The sequence below is a fragment of the Manis javanica genome, chromosome 15 (assembly GCF_040802235.1).
Source record: "Manis javanica isolate MJ-LG chromosome 15, MJ_LKY, whole genome shotgun sequence".
NCBI classification, from domain to species: Eukaryota; Metazoa; Chordata; class Mammalia; order Pholidota; family Manidae; genus Manis; species Manis javanica.
The window spans coordinates 19,081,076-19,094,087 of NC_133170.1; the positions used below are offsets into that span (position 1 = coordinate 19,081,076).

At 43.0% G+C, this 13,012-nt stretch overlaps 1 protein-coding gene and 1 long non-coding RNA gene across 3 annotated transcripts in view; one reads left to right on the plus strand and one right to left on the minus strand.

Moving 5' to 3' along the window:
• Positions 1 to 4,924: 4,924 nt before the first annotated feature.
• Positions 4,925 to 7,304, minus strand: LOC118973318 (uncharacterized). The gene is made up of 2 exons (XR_005062587.2): positions 7,107 to 7,304; positions 4,925 to 6,976 (listed from the first exon to the last, which is right to left on the minus strand). It is a non-coding gene; the product is annotated as an uncharacterized lncRNA (long non-coding RNA).
• A 190-nt stretch (positions 7,305 to 7,494) lies between these two features.
• PLBD1 (phospholipase B domain containing 1) overlaps positions 7,495 to 13,012 on the plus strand; it is a 53,206-nt gene continuing 47,688 nt past the window's right edge. Inside the window, exon 1 of one of the 2 annotated variants that reach the window (XM_037023063.2) lies at positions 7,495 to 7,734. In XM_037023063.2, the coding sequence (XP_036878958.1) occupies positions 7,638 to 7,734 (97 nt within the window). In that variant the 5' untranslated portion in view covers positions 7,495 to 7,637. The remainder of the gene's footprint in view (positions 7,735 to 13,012) is intronic. The other variant, XM_073222364.1, reaches the window with a different exon arrangement.

Below are 13,012 nucleotides of genomic sequence, written 5' to 3' on the forward strand. Positions count from 1 at the left end.
ATTTCAATAAACATAGGGGAAAATTTTTTGGAGATTTGCAATAACTTGGAAAAATATTTTCTTTTCCGTAGCTTTAAGAATACAGTTTATAATACATATAACATACAAAACATGTTAATAAGACTGTTTATGTTAGTGGTAAGGCTTCTAGTCAGCTGTAGACAAGTTTGGAGAGAATCACACAAGTTATATACAGATTTTTCAACTGCATGGAGAAGGAGGGGGGTTTGGGGAGAGGTCAGTGCCCCCAAGCCTGGCATTGTTGAAGGGTCAATGCAGGGTTTTTTTCATGTTTTTTCTGGGATGGTAGGTTTTTTTGGTGGAGGGCATGTCTATCAAGTAAGTAACGCTTAAAAAAATTGTAGGCCAGTTGTCTTGTATACGTCCCACCATCTCGATTTGTCAGATTCAGGAATGGCTAGATAATTTGTGAGGCCCAGTCAAAGTGAAAATGAAGGGGCCTTTGTTCAGAAATTAGTCAGAATTCAAGACAGAGGCAGCAGAGCATCAAAACCAAGCATGGTCCCTTCTAAGGCTGGGACGTGTTTGCACAAGCCCTGGGCTCCTGCAGCTGGGCTGGGCCACGTTTTATCCTGATTTGGTCAAGGTTCAACACTGTTCCAAAACTACCTCATAGGTGATGTTGTGCACATCCCACCACCTCATTCATCAGGAGGAACACTCAGATTTGTTTATTCAATTCAGAAGAGGTTTTTTGATGGTGTTTTGATCAGTGCTCCTATTCTAACTGGTTTGATCTCATCTTCAGGAATACCTATCATTCTTAGGTTGAATTCTGAGGTCTTTTGTGTCAGTCATTTTTATCTTTCTTCTCATTTTAATCTTTCCCCCTTTATATTTGGAGGGCCTTATCAATTCATCCTGCAAGTTACTGACTCAGTTTTCAGCAGTGTTGATTTCCACTCTTTACTATTAGCTTCCAAAGGACAGGTCGATTCTACTATTATATTTTTAGTTTTCTATCAACCCTTTCTTACTGTTTCACTTCATTCATTTTTTTCTCAACCTGTTTTTCTTTACAAACTTTTTTCTTAGCAAATTGAGCCCTTTTTAAAAAATTATTTTTAGAGCCTCTATAAGATGTTAAAACATTTTGTAAATTTTTCTTTTGGTTTTAAAAATTGGTAGTTTTTAGAAATTAGAGATTTCAGAATGATGTCCCCTTTCCCTTATTCTGCAATATTTTTCAAAGACTCCATGTTGTCGTTGGGGAGGAAAAATTTTCCTTCTAACCTTCTAGGTTCTTTGCCTGATAATTAAATTGACATAAGACAGATGAACAAAAGAAAACCAAATATAATTTTATATGTGCAGAAGCCCCATAAAAATATGAGTCCTAAGCATCTTACTGCCCTGATAGACAGTGACTGCAATGGGGTATGGGGGGGCACTCGATAATATGGCTGAATGTAGTAACCACATTGTTTTCCATGTGAAACCTTCAAAAGAGTGTATAACAATAATACCTGAATAAAATAATTAATTAACTTAAATATATATATATACATACGAGTCTTAAGGGTCAGTAGGACAGCTGACAAATTATGTCCTTTGAAATAGGACAGGAGCCTGGGGTTCCAAAGGGAAGCTGGGTCATTAGATGTTTGTTCTGCTATATATATATATATGTCTTTCAGATAAAAGTTATCTTTGGTAATAGCTCTCTCTCTCTCTGAGTTAGGTCCCTATCTAAATTCTTTTAGACAGTTAAGGGAGAGTTTATAACTCAGTTACTAGTTTACTCAAGTAGACTGAAATAAGATCTTTGCCTAGTAACATTTCCTGGAGTTTTGACCCTAGATTATATCTAAATGTGAGTTTCTAGCCACTTTCCAAGAATTAACGGCCTAAGATTTGTCTTCTTATTGTCTTAATTTAAAAATATCTGTAGCAGCCAGATTCATTAAATATTTATCAAGTACTTTTCATTTATTCATTGTTATGTACCATTCAGGCATAATTCCTTTCTTACAACCTGAAAGAAAAGCAGGGACATTTCATACAGGATTATTTTGCATTTACAGTCAAGGTTAAAACAACACTTAAGGAAGAGCTGTGCTTTGCAAGTTTTTATTTCGCATTTCTACTTCTGTCTATCAAACGTATAGAAGATACTAAAATATTAACAGTGGAAGAAGAAAAGTAGATAGAGGAAGTTGGGGGTAGCTACTCCAGGATGTAGTCACTCACTACATTTAGGAAAAAGGTAGGAAAAGAGGTTTAGGGAAATTATGGGAAAAGAAGCACCACATCCCTTAAAAAAGGTAGAAAATGCTCCTGGCCCTAAGAGGACTCAAGAGTGCCTTTTTCAGCCTCTTTGGAGGGAAACATGGGGACAATAATGATGCCTGTCAGCAGGGTACAAGTTCATGTTTGTCATCTGTAGGAAATTAATAATAATAAACCACTTGATCAGCATTCAACTTGTAAAAGAGAACCTTCTCTCCTCATCTCTACCTCTCCTGCTGCAGTCAAGCCATTCCTGAATCGTGTGTCACTCTTAAACCACGGCCCTAATGCCAAGATGTGCCAGCAGCCTTACAGTCACTGACCAGTGGCAGCCCCTCTTTTGGACCCAATTTACAAACATGTGCAGTCTGGAAATTAGAATGGGCAGCAGCTTATACAGAGGGGGGGCAAGTGGAACAGAGGCTAGCAGAGGTACACAACTGTGTTATAAGCGATCCAACAAGCCCCACAGGCATCAAGCCCAAGCCCAGGGTTTCTGAGAAATGTCCATCCTTTCTCTGTCCTGCCGGAATTTGAACTCAATATGCTGATACCTATGGAACAAATGGTAAGTTGAACTACTGAAACAAGCTATGCACAATAATGGAGGAAAACACCACCTACACACTGTAGGGGCCAAGGGCAGGCTGCCCCGAAAAGTGTCACATTTTTGGCATATTGATTATTCTGAATTGAAAGTTACTTAGTTATTGAAAGAATACTCTGGACATCCTGTGCCCACAGTTACTCTGAAATCAGGAAATAAATTTCCCACGTGGAAGGTACCTCCCTGTACTAGGAGGTAAAGAGATATCCTTATCACCAGAGAGGGAATTCGGAGCTGAGAAGCCTACATAAAACTTGTTATTTTTATTAATTTACTGTTTATAATTCCTTACTAATTAAAGCTCCTGAACATACGTTTTCTGTGTCTTGTCAATTCTTCACAGATTTATTGTCTCTTTTTCTAAAAATTATAAAAACTGTTTCCCTTAGTTATTTCTTTGGGTCTCATTTTCATTGTTGGGCCTCTGTGCACATGTCCTTAAGCTCTGTTTTTTTCCTGCTGTTAATCTGTCTGTCAGTTTAATTCTTAAACCGGTTAGAAGAACCTTGAAAGGTAGAGGAATATTTTTCCTCCCCAACAGGACAATGATAGAAGAAAAAACAGAAAAGGAAAATGATTTACAGCAGTAACTATACAGAAGGGTAGTTGAATTGTAGTCTAAAATATTACCCTACACATTTTTCTTCCGTTAAATTCTTGTTTAATCTAGTAAATCTTCCCTGACTAATTTTATGCCAAGGGTCTAGAGTTTATTACTCAAGGAGAGAGAAAACAAAAATATTAAAAGGTGAAAGAGTAAAATTTGTGGCTTTTTGAACTTTTGAGTGGACAGAGACCATGGTCTTCAAAGCCTTTAAAATGTCAGATCTGGGAGAGCAAAATATTTTGAAATATTCAAAAGCTTGGCTTGGAAAATGGAAAGACACAGGTTGAAATAAAAGTGCACAAGATATATTCAAGAACAATTAGAATGAAGGTGTATAATAATGTTGAATTAGTTCTCACCTGAAGTACTAAAAAGTTTGAAGGGTTGATAAAAGAAGTACATGGTGGATTGGAACAAAGGCCAACATCATCTTCCTTTAGGCGATGAGTTGCCTCTTGATGGATGGGGCAGGGTGGGGTGGTTGGTAACAGAAATTCAACAGAGGTCTAGAATTATCAGAGCAGATAAGATTATTTTTAAACTGTCCAGAATACAGCCCATAAATTTGCAAGCCTTAAAAAGGAGTTACATGTCTCAGAGGCACCAAGTTGTAGAGTAGCCGCGACCGAGGGAGGTGTTTGGGAGATGAACTGAGGACAGGCTCTCTGATTGACACACATTCAATCAGAGGACCTCTGAGGCCCTACAGCCACATCCCAGGGCTCAGAGGGGTCTGAGGGTGAGCCAAGGACCCAACAGAACCCAAATCTGGATGAAATAGTCACCAAGAGTATCAGAAACTGCTGGCTGCCTACCAAAAATCTTATTTCTATGCTAACAGGTGACTTCCCAGCTGACAGCTGCATTTCCCAGGTTCCTTAACATATAATATAGGTATGGCAATATGTCCAGTTATTGTCAATGGAATGTGAGCAGAAGTGATTTAAAAGCAAGAGTGGTTCCCCCACACTCTATCCCCTTCTTCTGGCTGGAAGAAAAGCCTCCAAGGCCCTAGGTTCATGGCTCCTGCATACAGTTTGACAACCACCAGGAAGGAATTCACAAGGGGCACCTAGGATATATTCAACATGCACAGAAAATAGTACTATCAGCACACCATAGTGAACCGAAGAAGGTATTTAGGATACTACACAATTTTTAGGAAAACTTAGTAACATCCAGGACACTAGGCAATTACTATTACATTGTTTGGCCCTAACTACTTAATCAACAAAACTGTTAGATATTTCTTTCCATCTACAGACCCAAGAATATATAACTGGGACTGTAAGGGCACTACCAACCAAGAGATTTGGGGAACCTCTGCCTCAGGGAATGGTGGAACCACAAGATGAAAGGAAGCTGGGCTCCTAAATTTCCACTTGAAGGAAAGCCACCCAACCAATTAAGGACTCCCACACTGAACTGGTATATGAGCCATAAAGTTCGGTTGCATTAACTCTTTGAATGTTTGGAATTTATTTGTCAAGTAGCCAGCATTACCCTAATTAATACACAAAGTATATAAGAATCTAGATCCAAGACCAAAAGCCACAGATAAAGGACCAGAGAGAGAAACTACATCTCAGTAGAGGCCGCGCAAGCCAACAGGATGACTGTCAGAGTAGATGATGCCCCGTATCCAATATCAGGTCAATACCTAAGCCCCCTGAGACTAAGACCAACCTCAACGAAAGGGGGACAGATACCCAGCAGGTGAGGGTGCTAAGGATTTAGCCCAAATGACACTAACCTTAAATCTGGCTTTGTAAAATTTCTACCATCAGTGGATAAGTGAGTGCTAAGTTAATTATACCTTTTGGCAAAGGAACATTTTTACACTCCATTCATTTCATTCAGGAACTGCACAGTTTTGAAACCACCACATATATGTCACAGCAAGGATAAAGACAGAGGCCCCTGTATCTGTTTCTACAACTGAGTATTTAACTCTAGATTTGGGCCTGCATCCCAGCTGGCTGGAGTTCCTTGCCCACTGAGATGGGGGCCGGGGCCCCTGACAGGGCTGCCTAGGAGAGGTGACAGCACTTTCTCAATCCAGGCAGCAGGCACTCCCTGTGCTCCGCAGCCTGCTAATCCACTGGAGAGGCAGGCTCCTCACTCTAACCCACACTATCATCTAATTCTTGCCCATTTTTTTTTCAGATAAGCCCAATAAGGAGCAGGCAGCTATTTCAAATTCCAATTCAATGAAACTATTATTGTGGGTCTTCGTGGAAACATAGCCTCTCCCTTGCTCCCTGAAAAGTCTGAACCAGGAAAGTCTGGATTCATAAAAGACTAGTACGAGGAATAGGGTAATGGGGGTAAGTGCCCCAAACCACCACATGTCTACTCCAGAAGCAATAAAAGCATTTCAGTCAACATCTTCTTTGGTCCCCCACCCCTCAAGCTTAAAAATAGGGTTTTACTGCTCATTTCCCTCCCAGATACATAACCCTGTACAATTTTAAAAAGGCAAGAGTTACCATCATTGAATTTAGTGATTCTCAACTCAGGGCAATCTTTCCCCTTAGGAAATATCTGAAGATATTTTTGATAATCACACTTGGGTGGCTGGTTGGGGTGGTGGGGGATGATACCCAGCATCTAAGATAAAAGGCCAGGAGATGCATAGGACAACACCCTACGGCAAAGATTTATATGGTCCCGAATGTTCCAGTGCTGAGGTTACAGAACCCTGAGCCAAAGACTGTGTTTCTATGTAGAATTTGTTTCCCCCACTAGCAGGCCAACTCTGTGAGGGCAGGGACCTTGTCCATCCCGTTTCTGCTCTATGCCTGGAACATGGAAGTCAACAAACATTTGGTGACTAAATAAGAGGTGAATGAGTGCCTGGGAGTTCACACTAGGCATTCCTACATACATGATGGTGTCCCAATGCTTGGCTGCCTGGACTGAAAGCGTTAGTAAGGTGAAGCAGGGTGGTAGAGCATAGCATGACCGAAATATTTGGGGGATACCCTTCCTTGAATGTCCTAATGTAGTTCTCTTCCCCACATGGCACAATCAAAATGCTCATCATTTTCCTTCACTTTAATTTTTTAACTTGAAGACACATATGTAGTTTTTACAACGTCCTCAATTCCTCTGTTCATTAAAAGGTATCATCCAGGCGCTAGGATAGGTGCTGTCACCAAATGAAATTATGACATAGGATTATGTTTGACAGTTTGCAGAGATCTGATGTAATTGTTCTGTCTTCCTTGACAATTACAAATGTATTTCCCTTCTAGGAAAAGTGCCTCTTGCCTTCTCTTCCCATCTCCCCTTGACACCTCCGTTAAGCTTTGAAGAAAGACCAAGAGAGAGTGGGGTGCCTGCGCCCCCAGCTGTGTGGTGGCTTGTCCCTGTCCGGGGCTTGCTTACCGTACCTTCATAAGCATGGCTCCACTACACAATCATGACAACTTCTAAGTACCTGTTTCTGTGGCTTTGTCCCTTGTCGCCTGTGGTAGGGCTGCTCTTCACTGTCTTTACATCACTGGTACCTGGCACACAAGAGGGGTTCAGTAAATGCTTAATGAGCGAATAAAATGCCTACTTCACCTAGGGCACCCTTCGCCAACTTCACAATGTCCCCCGAGGCACAGTTTTGCCTACTTCACAACGGCGACTGACCCTGCACAGAAACGGGGACTGCCCAGGCGCTCAGGGGTGTATCTAGTTTCAGTCGCGTCTGAATCAGCCTCCCGCGGTGGCTCCAGCCAATGAAGAGAAAAGCGAAGGTCAGACGTCTCGGGCGATTCAAGTCCAACAGCCCGGGATGGCGGGGCGCCGGTTACTGAGGGTGAAGGCCGCCGCCAAGGCCTCTCCGGAGGGGCGCAGCGGCTGGGCGGCGTGAGGCAGGGCGTCCAGCGCACCGGCGCCCAGGGCGCCTCCTCCCCGGGGCCGTCCCTGGAGGCAGCTGGGGACCTTCCCGGCCCGGCCCGCGCGGCGCCGGAGGGCCAGGCAGGACCCGCCCAGCCCGCGGCCACGTGAGGCTCCCTCGCCCCTAAAAGCTGCGAGCCGGCCGGGCTCAGGAGAGCGGGAAGTTCGGGACTCCCCAGCCCGAGACGCGGCGCCCCGCTGCCGGCCCGGAGCTGCTCCCTCGGCCGCTGCCCCCGCCGGCGCGCCGCCCCGTCCAGCCGGGGAGGTCGCGGCCGCGCAGCCATGTCTCTCCGCCGGGCCGGACGCCCCGGGCCGCCCGCGTCGCTCCTGCCGCCGCTCCTGCTGCTTCTGGCCGCCGCCGCGCCGCCGAGCCGCGCAGGTGAGCCGTGCGCCCCGCCGCAGGTCCCCGGGGCCGCGCGCCGCCGCTCCCGCCCAGCGCGCTCGCCGCCGTCCGGCGCGCGGGGCGCTTCTGTAACTTAGAAAGTGTTGGCCGGAGTTCCCAGCCGACTCCGTTCGCTCCTGCACCGCCCTTGGCTGGCTGAGCCTCGGCTGGTCCTCGAAGCGCCTGCCAAAGGGCATCTAAATATATTCATTCTCATCATAGGGAGGAAGGACTCCAGGCTGCCGCTTCTTTTTTCTTAATTGATAATGACTTTGGTTTCGAATGATAAATGCAGCCAGGTTACTGTCCATTTTATGCCCGCTCGGCGGTGCGCTACGGGCTTTAGGTTTCTTCATACAGTGCCCACAATAATCCGAAATACGATTATTATCCCCATTCTACAGGTGAGCGAATTTGAAATTGAGAGATATTCGGTAATTTGCATAAAGATAATTTTGCAAATGAGGGCAGGGAGAAAAATTTGCAAGTAAAGGCAGAGCTGAAATGCCAAAGGGCATTTACCTAACTACCCCCCTCTCCGTAAGCAGGTTTTATGCCTATGAGAATTGATACTTATCTGCACCCCTCTGCCTCAAAAAAAAAAAAAAGCTTTGGGTTTGTCACTTTCATTCCCAATGAGTAAGAGCAAGATTAACTATGAAACTAAAAAATTTTCAAAAGTCGTAGTAAGAAGGATTAGGTTTATTTCGTAATACATTTTCTGTGATGATCTTGTGTAAGAAGAGGGTGGGGTCCAGGACAGCTTACCCCTTTCCAAGGAGGGACCAGATGCCAGGGTCTTAGCCTTCTCAGCTTGCCCACTGGCCACCCTGAAATACTTACAGTCTTTTAACCTGCCTGGGCTTCTAGGGTCAGAAGTAAATCAAGTCAGTACTTGATTTACTCCTAACTCCTGATTTACCTGCACATTCAGTTCCTTGCCTGGACTGTGGTGCTTAGTGCCACCTTTTAGCCCAAGGAGACTGTTCACTCAGACACACCTGGGGCCGGCTAGCGAGTGCTCCTGAAGGTGTTGGGAATGTTGGCCGAAACCTTTCTTGCTTATCTGGGCTTGTTCTCCCCTCTCCTCCCCTCCCCTCCGTTCTGGATTGTTGGGATTGTTTTAAATATGTCTGTGGATAGAGTGGGCAACCTGATTAGGAGGTGGAGGCATTGCTTTTCTGAAGATAGAGCACGGTTTATCCAAGAAGATACCGCCTGGCAAGAAACTGCTGCTTAAACTGAGTTCCCCTAGTAGTACGCCGCCAGCTGGGTGGGGGAGTCAAGGCGAGACTGAAGGCATTTTTGCTGGGAGTGGTCTTGACAGTACGATGCCCAGCCATCTAGAAAAGACTTACGGCAATGAAGAATGGCTGACTATGTCCAACACATACGATCTCTATCCCCTTAGTTCCGTCCCTTCTAACCTGTTTTCCAGCGTGGCTTTTTGGCTCTTTGTTTTACCCTTCTACGAAACTGCCGACAACCTGTGGGCAGAGAACATGGCCTTTGCTACCTCTCACTTTTCATGTTTTCTCTGAAGTGCCCAGCTCAGGACTCTTGAGCAAGTTCCCAATAAACACAACACTGGGCAATGCTCGCCAGTATTTAGCAAGTACCCAATGAATACTAAAAGGATTCCATTTTCATTCTCCTAGAGTGAAGTTTTATGTGCCCACTTGCACCTATTAATCCAAAAACAATTTAATTTTTAAAGGTTACTTTGTAGCTTCGTTTTTCCAGGAATTGGCAAACAAGTACACACACATCCTAGCCATAGCTTTCAAACTATGGACTTCAGACATATAACAGTGTTGCTATATTTTTCCAGACTGAAAAACCCTCTATTTTTAGGAAGTCTCGTGAAAGTTTCCTAAGCCGTGTGTATAGTGAAGACACATCATTAGGGAAGGAGATGAGTTGGCTGCCAAGAGACTTACCAGGTGGTATGTGCCTTGGTAAAACTGGTTCCAAATCTGGCCCTCATATTTGCAGGGCTAGATTCCAGAAATTTGTTCTTTCCAGTGTTCGAGAGTTGATCAGATACAATGAAGCTGATTCACCCCATATACACACAAGTCTATTCACCAAAATACTAATTATTAATTTTTAGCAACTAGATATTCAAGTTGCCTGCTCTTAGGCACACTCTTGAAATCAAATTCCAGGAGATAGATAATATCAGGCATTTTCAGGCTGGAAGCCTGTCTCATCTGTTTCCCGGGTAGGGCTGGACACGTCAGCCAGCCTGTGGGTCCCCTCCACTGGACAGTGCTTGCCAGGCATGTCTGGCCCCGGCTCTGAAACACTGCCTTTTCCGTGCCACCTGAGACTGACGGACTGGCTCTATAAACAGGCTAAGACCTTTATGGGGTTGTCGAGGTGCTTACTTTCCTGGCCCCTTAAGGTAACTTGGCAAACCTTCAGCTGAGGCCCATCTTAGTTGATACTTTAACTCTGAGAGCATTCTCATTTCCAAACGCGCTGGAGTGGCTGCCCTACATGCTCATTCTTTCTGTTCCATCCTACAATTTTTGAAAGTATTAGTATTAGGTAGTATATTTCCAAAATAAAAACCACGGAGCCAGATTGCCTGTGTTGGAATTGTGGCCAAATACTTAACTGTGTGACCTTTAGTCAGTTGTCTCTCTATGCCTCAGTCACCTCCCCTGTAAAGTAAGTATTAAAATGATGTCTGTCTCATAAGGTGGCTGTGAGGCACAGTGACTGGCATACAGTAGGGGCTGTAATTGAGTGGCCATTATTATTGGCTACTGGAGTTGCTTTTCTCTGGAAAGCCATCATGGATGTCTTGATAAGGCAACCAGGATGGCAGATGATCATCTCTGTGCCATGAAGTAATAACTTGTTATAAATTTTTCCTCAATCATGGCCCAACATTTCAGAGATTTACGGTGCACATGAGCACGTTAAAGCAGGTGTTTCAGAACAGTGTCCTAGGTCACTTTCCAGAAGTGATTCACATTTCCAGAAGGACCAGAAAATGAGGCCCATCTTAGTTGATACTTTAACTCTGAGAGCATTGTCCTAGGTCATTTTCCTGGGTTATAACTGATTGACTGAAATTACCTTGATTGTTTTTTTCCTAAATGGAATTTTATTAACCATGCCTGCTTTAGAATTTCCCAACTCTTTTCCATCTTTTTGAGCCTCACTAAGCCTTCCTACAGCTGATTCACATTGTCTTGGTGTTTCAGACCCAAAAGAATTCAGTGCACTCTCTGTATTAGTTTGCTTATAAAAATGTATACAAAATAAGTTCCAGAATAATTTTAGGAGAACACCCATTCATCTTTATTATTAAACTTCATTTCCTGGTCCTTCTGGAAATGTGAATCTGATAACAAAGATCAAAATCTTTCTCCAGAAGAAAATTAAAACAGATCCGCCTTCAGTCTTTCAATTGAAGTAGAACATTTGTTAAAACTTTTTCATAATGATTTACTTGTCATAATATGTAAGCAATGAATCATATGACCTCCACCTTGGAACTTTGCTCTGACATGCAGAACAGAAATTGTTTTCACACTACTTTAGGCTTTATCTTTACTTTTGTCACCTATTATCTTTTGGTGTGTTGGATTCTAAATTATAAAGCATTAGCTATTGCGAAGACAAAGGACTTAGCATCAAGAATGGAATGAATCTTAGAGGATTTTCAATATTTTAAGTTTTTTAAATGCATCTAAACTTCGTCTTTATTTTTTTTTTAGTGGAGTAGGTTCCAGTTGCTCCTACAACTTATATTGCAGTCTTTTGAAAATTTAGCTCTAACATGTAGCCAGGAAATTTATTAGTAATGTTATTATGTAGTTTCTTTGTACTACTGCAAAACAGGAATTTACTCAATGTGCTAAAAAATGAAACTAATAGAGGTAGTGAAATTATGAGGGAACTTTAGTCTGAAACTTGAAACTCTGTCTGTATAAATAATAGATATCATGTTATAATCTTCCAATGGGAAATTGTGAAAATCTCTTGATTGAAAGAGACAGGCTTGCTCTAAAATTTATCAGTTGGCCTTGCAAATGCAATTCTAGCCCAACATAACATAGTGCTGAGGTACTCAAACCAACCTTTGCAAATCTAAGATACCAAAATTCTAATTCACAATTAGGAATCAAGAATTAATACACTATAGACTTAATACAAATCTGTCTTCAAGTGTAACCTTCCCAGCTGGTGTGAAAGTTTGGGAGCCACATAATCAATTAAGCATTGTGGTAAGCCCAAGGAGTCCATACAATGAAATATGAGATGCCATCCCTGATTCTCCAGGAGCTTGTAGTTAAATCAGTAGACCAAACACAGAGTGGGCTAGATGAGGAGTGAGCTGAGAGTGCTAAGTCAGCACATGGCAAAGTTGACTTTCTGTTGCTAGGACTTTTGGCAACTCTGAAGAATAGGTACATTTCTTGGGAATGAAGAAAGGGATCATTCCAGATTCAAGAAACTCTGCAGCAGTTCTCTGCATTCGTGTTTCATTGCTTTGAAGCTGTTTTGTTTTTTTTTAAGTGATATCCCTTGCTACTTACCTGGTGTACCAGGCACATTATGCATCTCCCCTCACAGCCTCCCATCTGCCTTTTAGTCCAGCTTCCTGCAGGTGTAATCTGAGGAATCCCTTGCTTTCTACTTCAGAGTGTCTCTGAAACCGTAACTGTTAACACAGGGTGCATGCCCACCTGGGACAGGGATCGAACACTTCATAGGGAAACCTGTGTGGAGCGGGAGCAGGTGGGCACTTTCTTCCTCCTCCATCCCTCCTTGGAGAGCCCAGAAGGCACCCTTGAACTAGCTTTTCTTCCCTGTTTTACTCCACTTTTCCATCCCTGGTCCCTGGAAGCACTCCCTAAAATAATAATCCTTCAGCAAGAGTCCTGGACTCTGATTTCTATTGGGAATAAGAGCTGAACCATTCACCTACTTATGATTTTCTTGCCCAGAGATTGTTAATTTTTGAATCAGTTATTTTCTCAGTGACAGATGAGTCAGAGCAAGTTGAAAAATGATTTAAGAAAATTAGAGGTCAATTCATTGAGAGCCCTTCAATAAATGGAAGTGCAAAATGCCAAATGAACATTCAGGGGGCTTAGAGGGGAAAAACAATTCAAGGGTCAGATCAGCGAACCATCAGCTAAACTCAATATGACTAGATTAAGTTGCTGTCTTAATTTTTAACTGTTCACATTTTCACTCATTCTGTCTTTATTCTCGTTTCTTTCTTTTACTGTAACTTACTGAATATATTAGG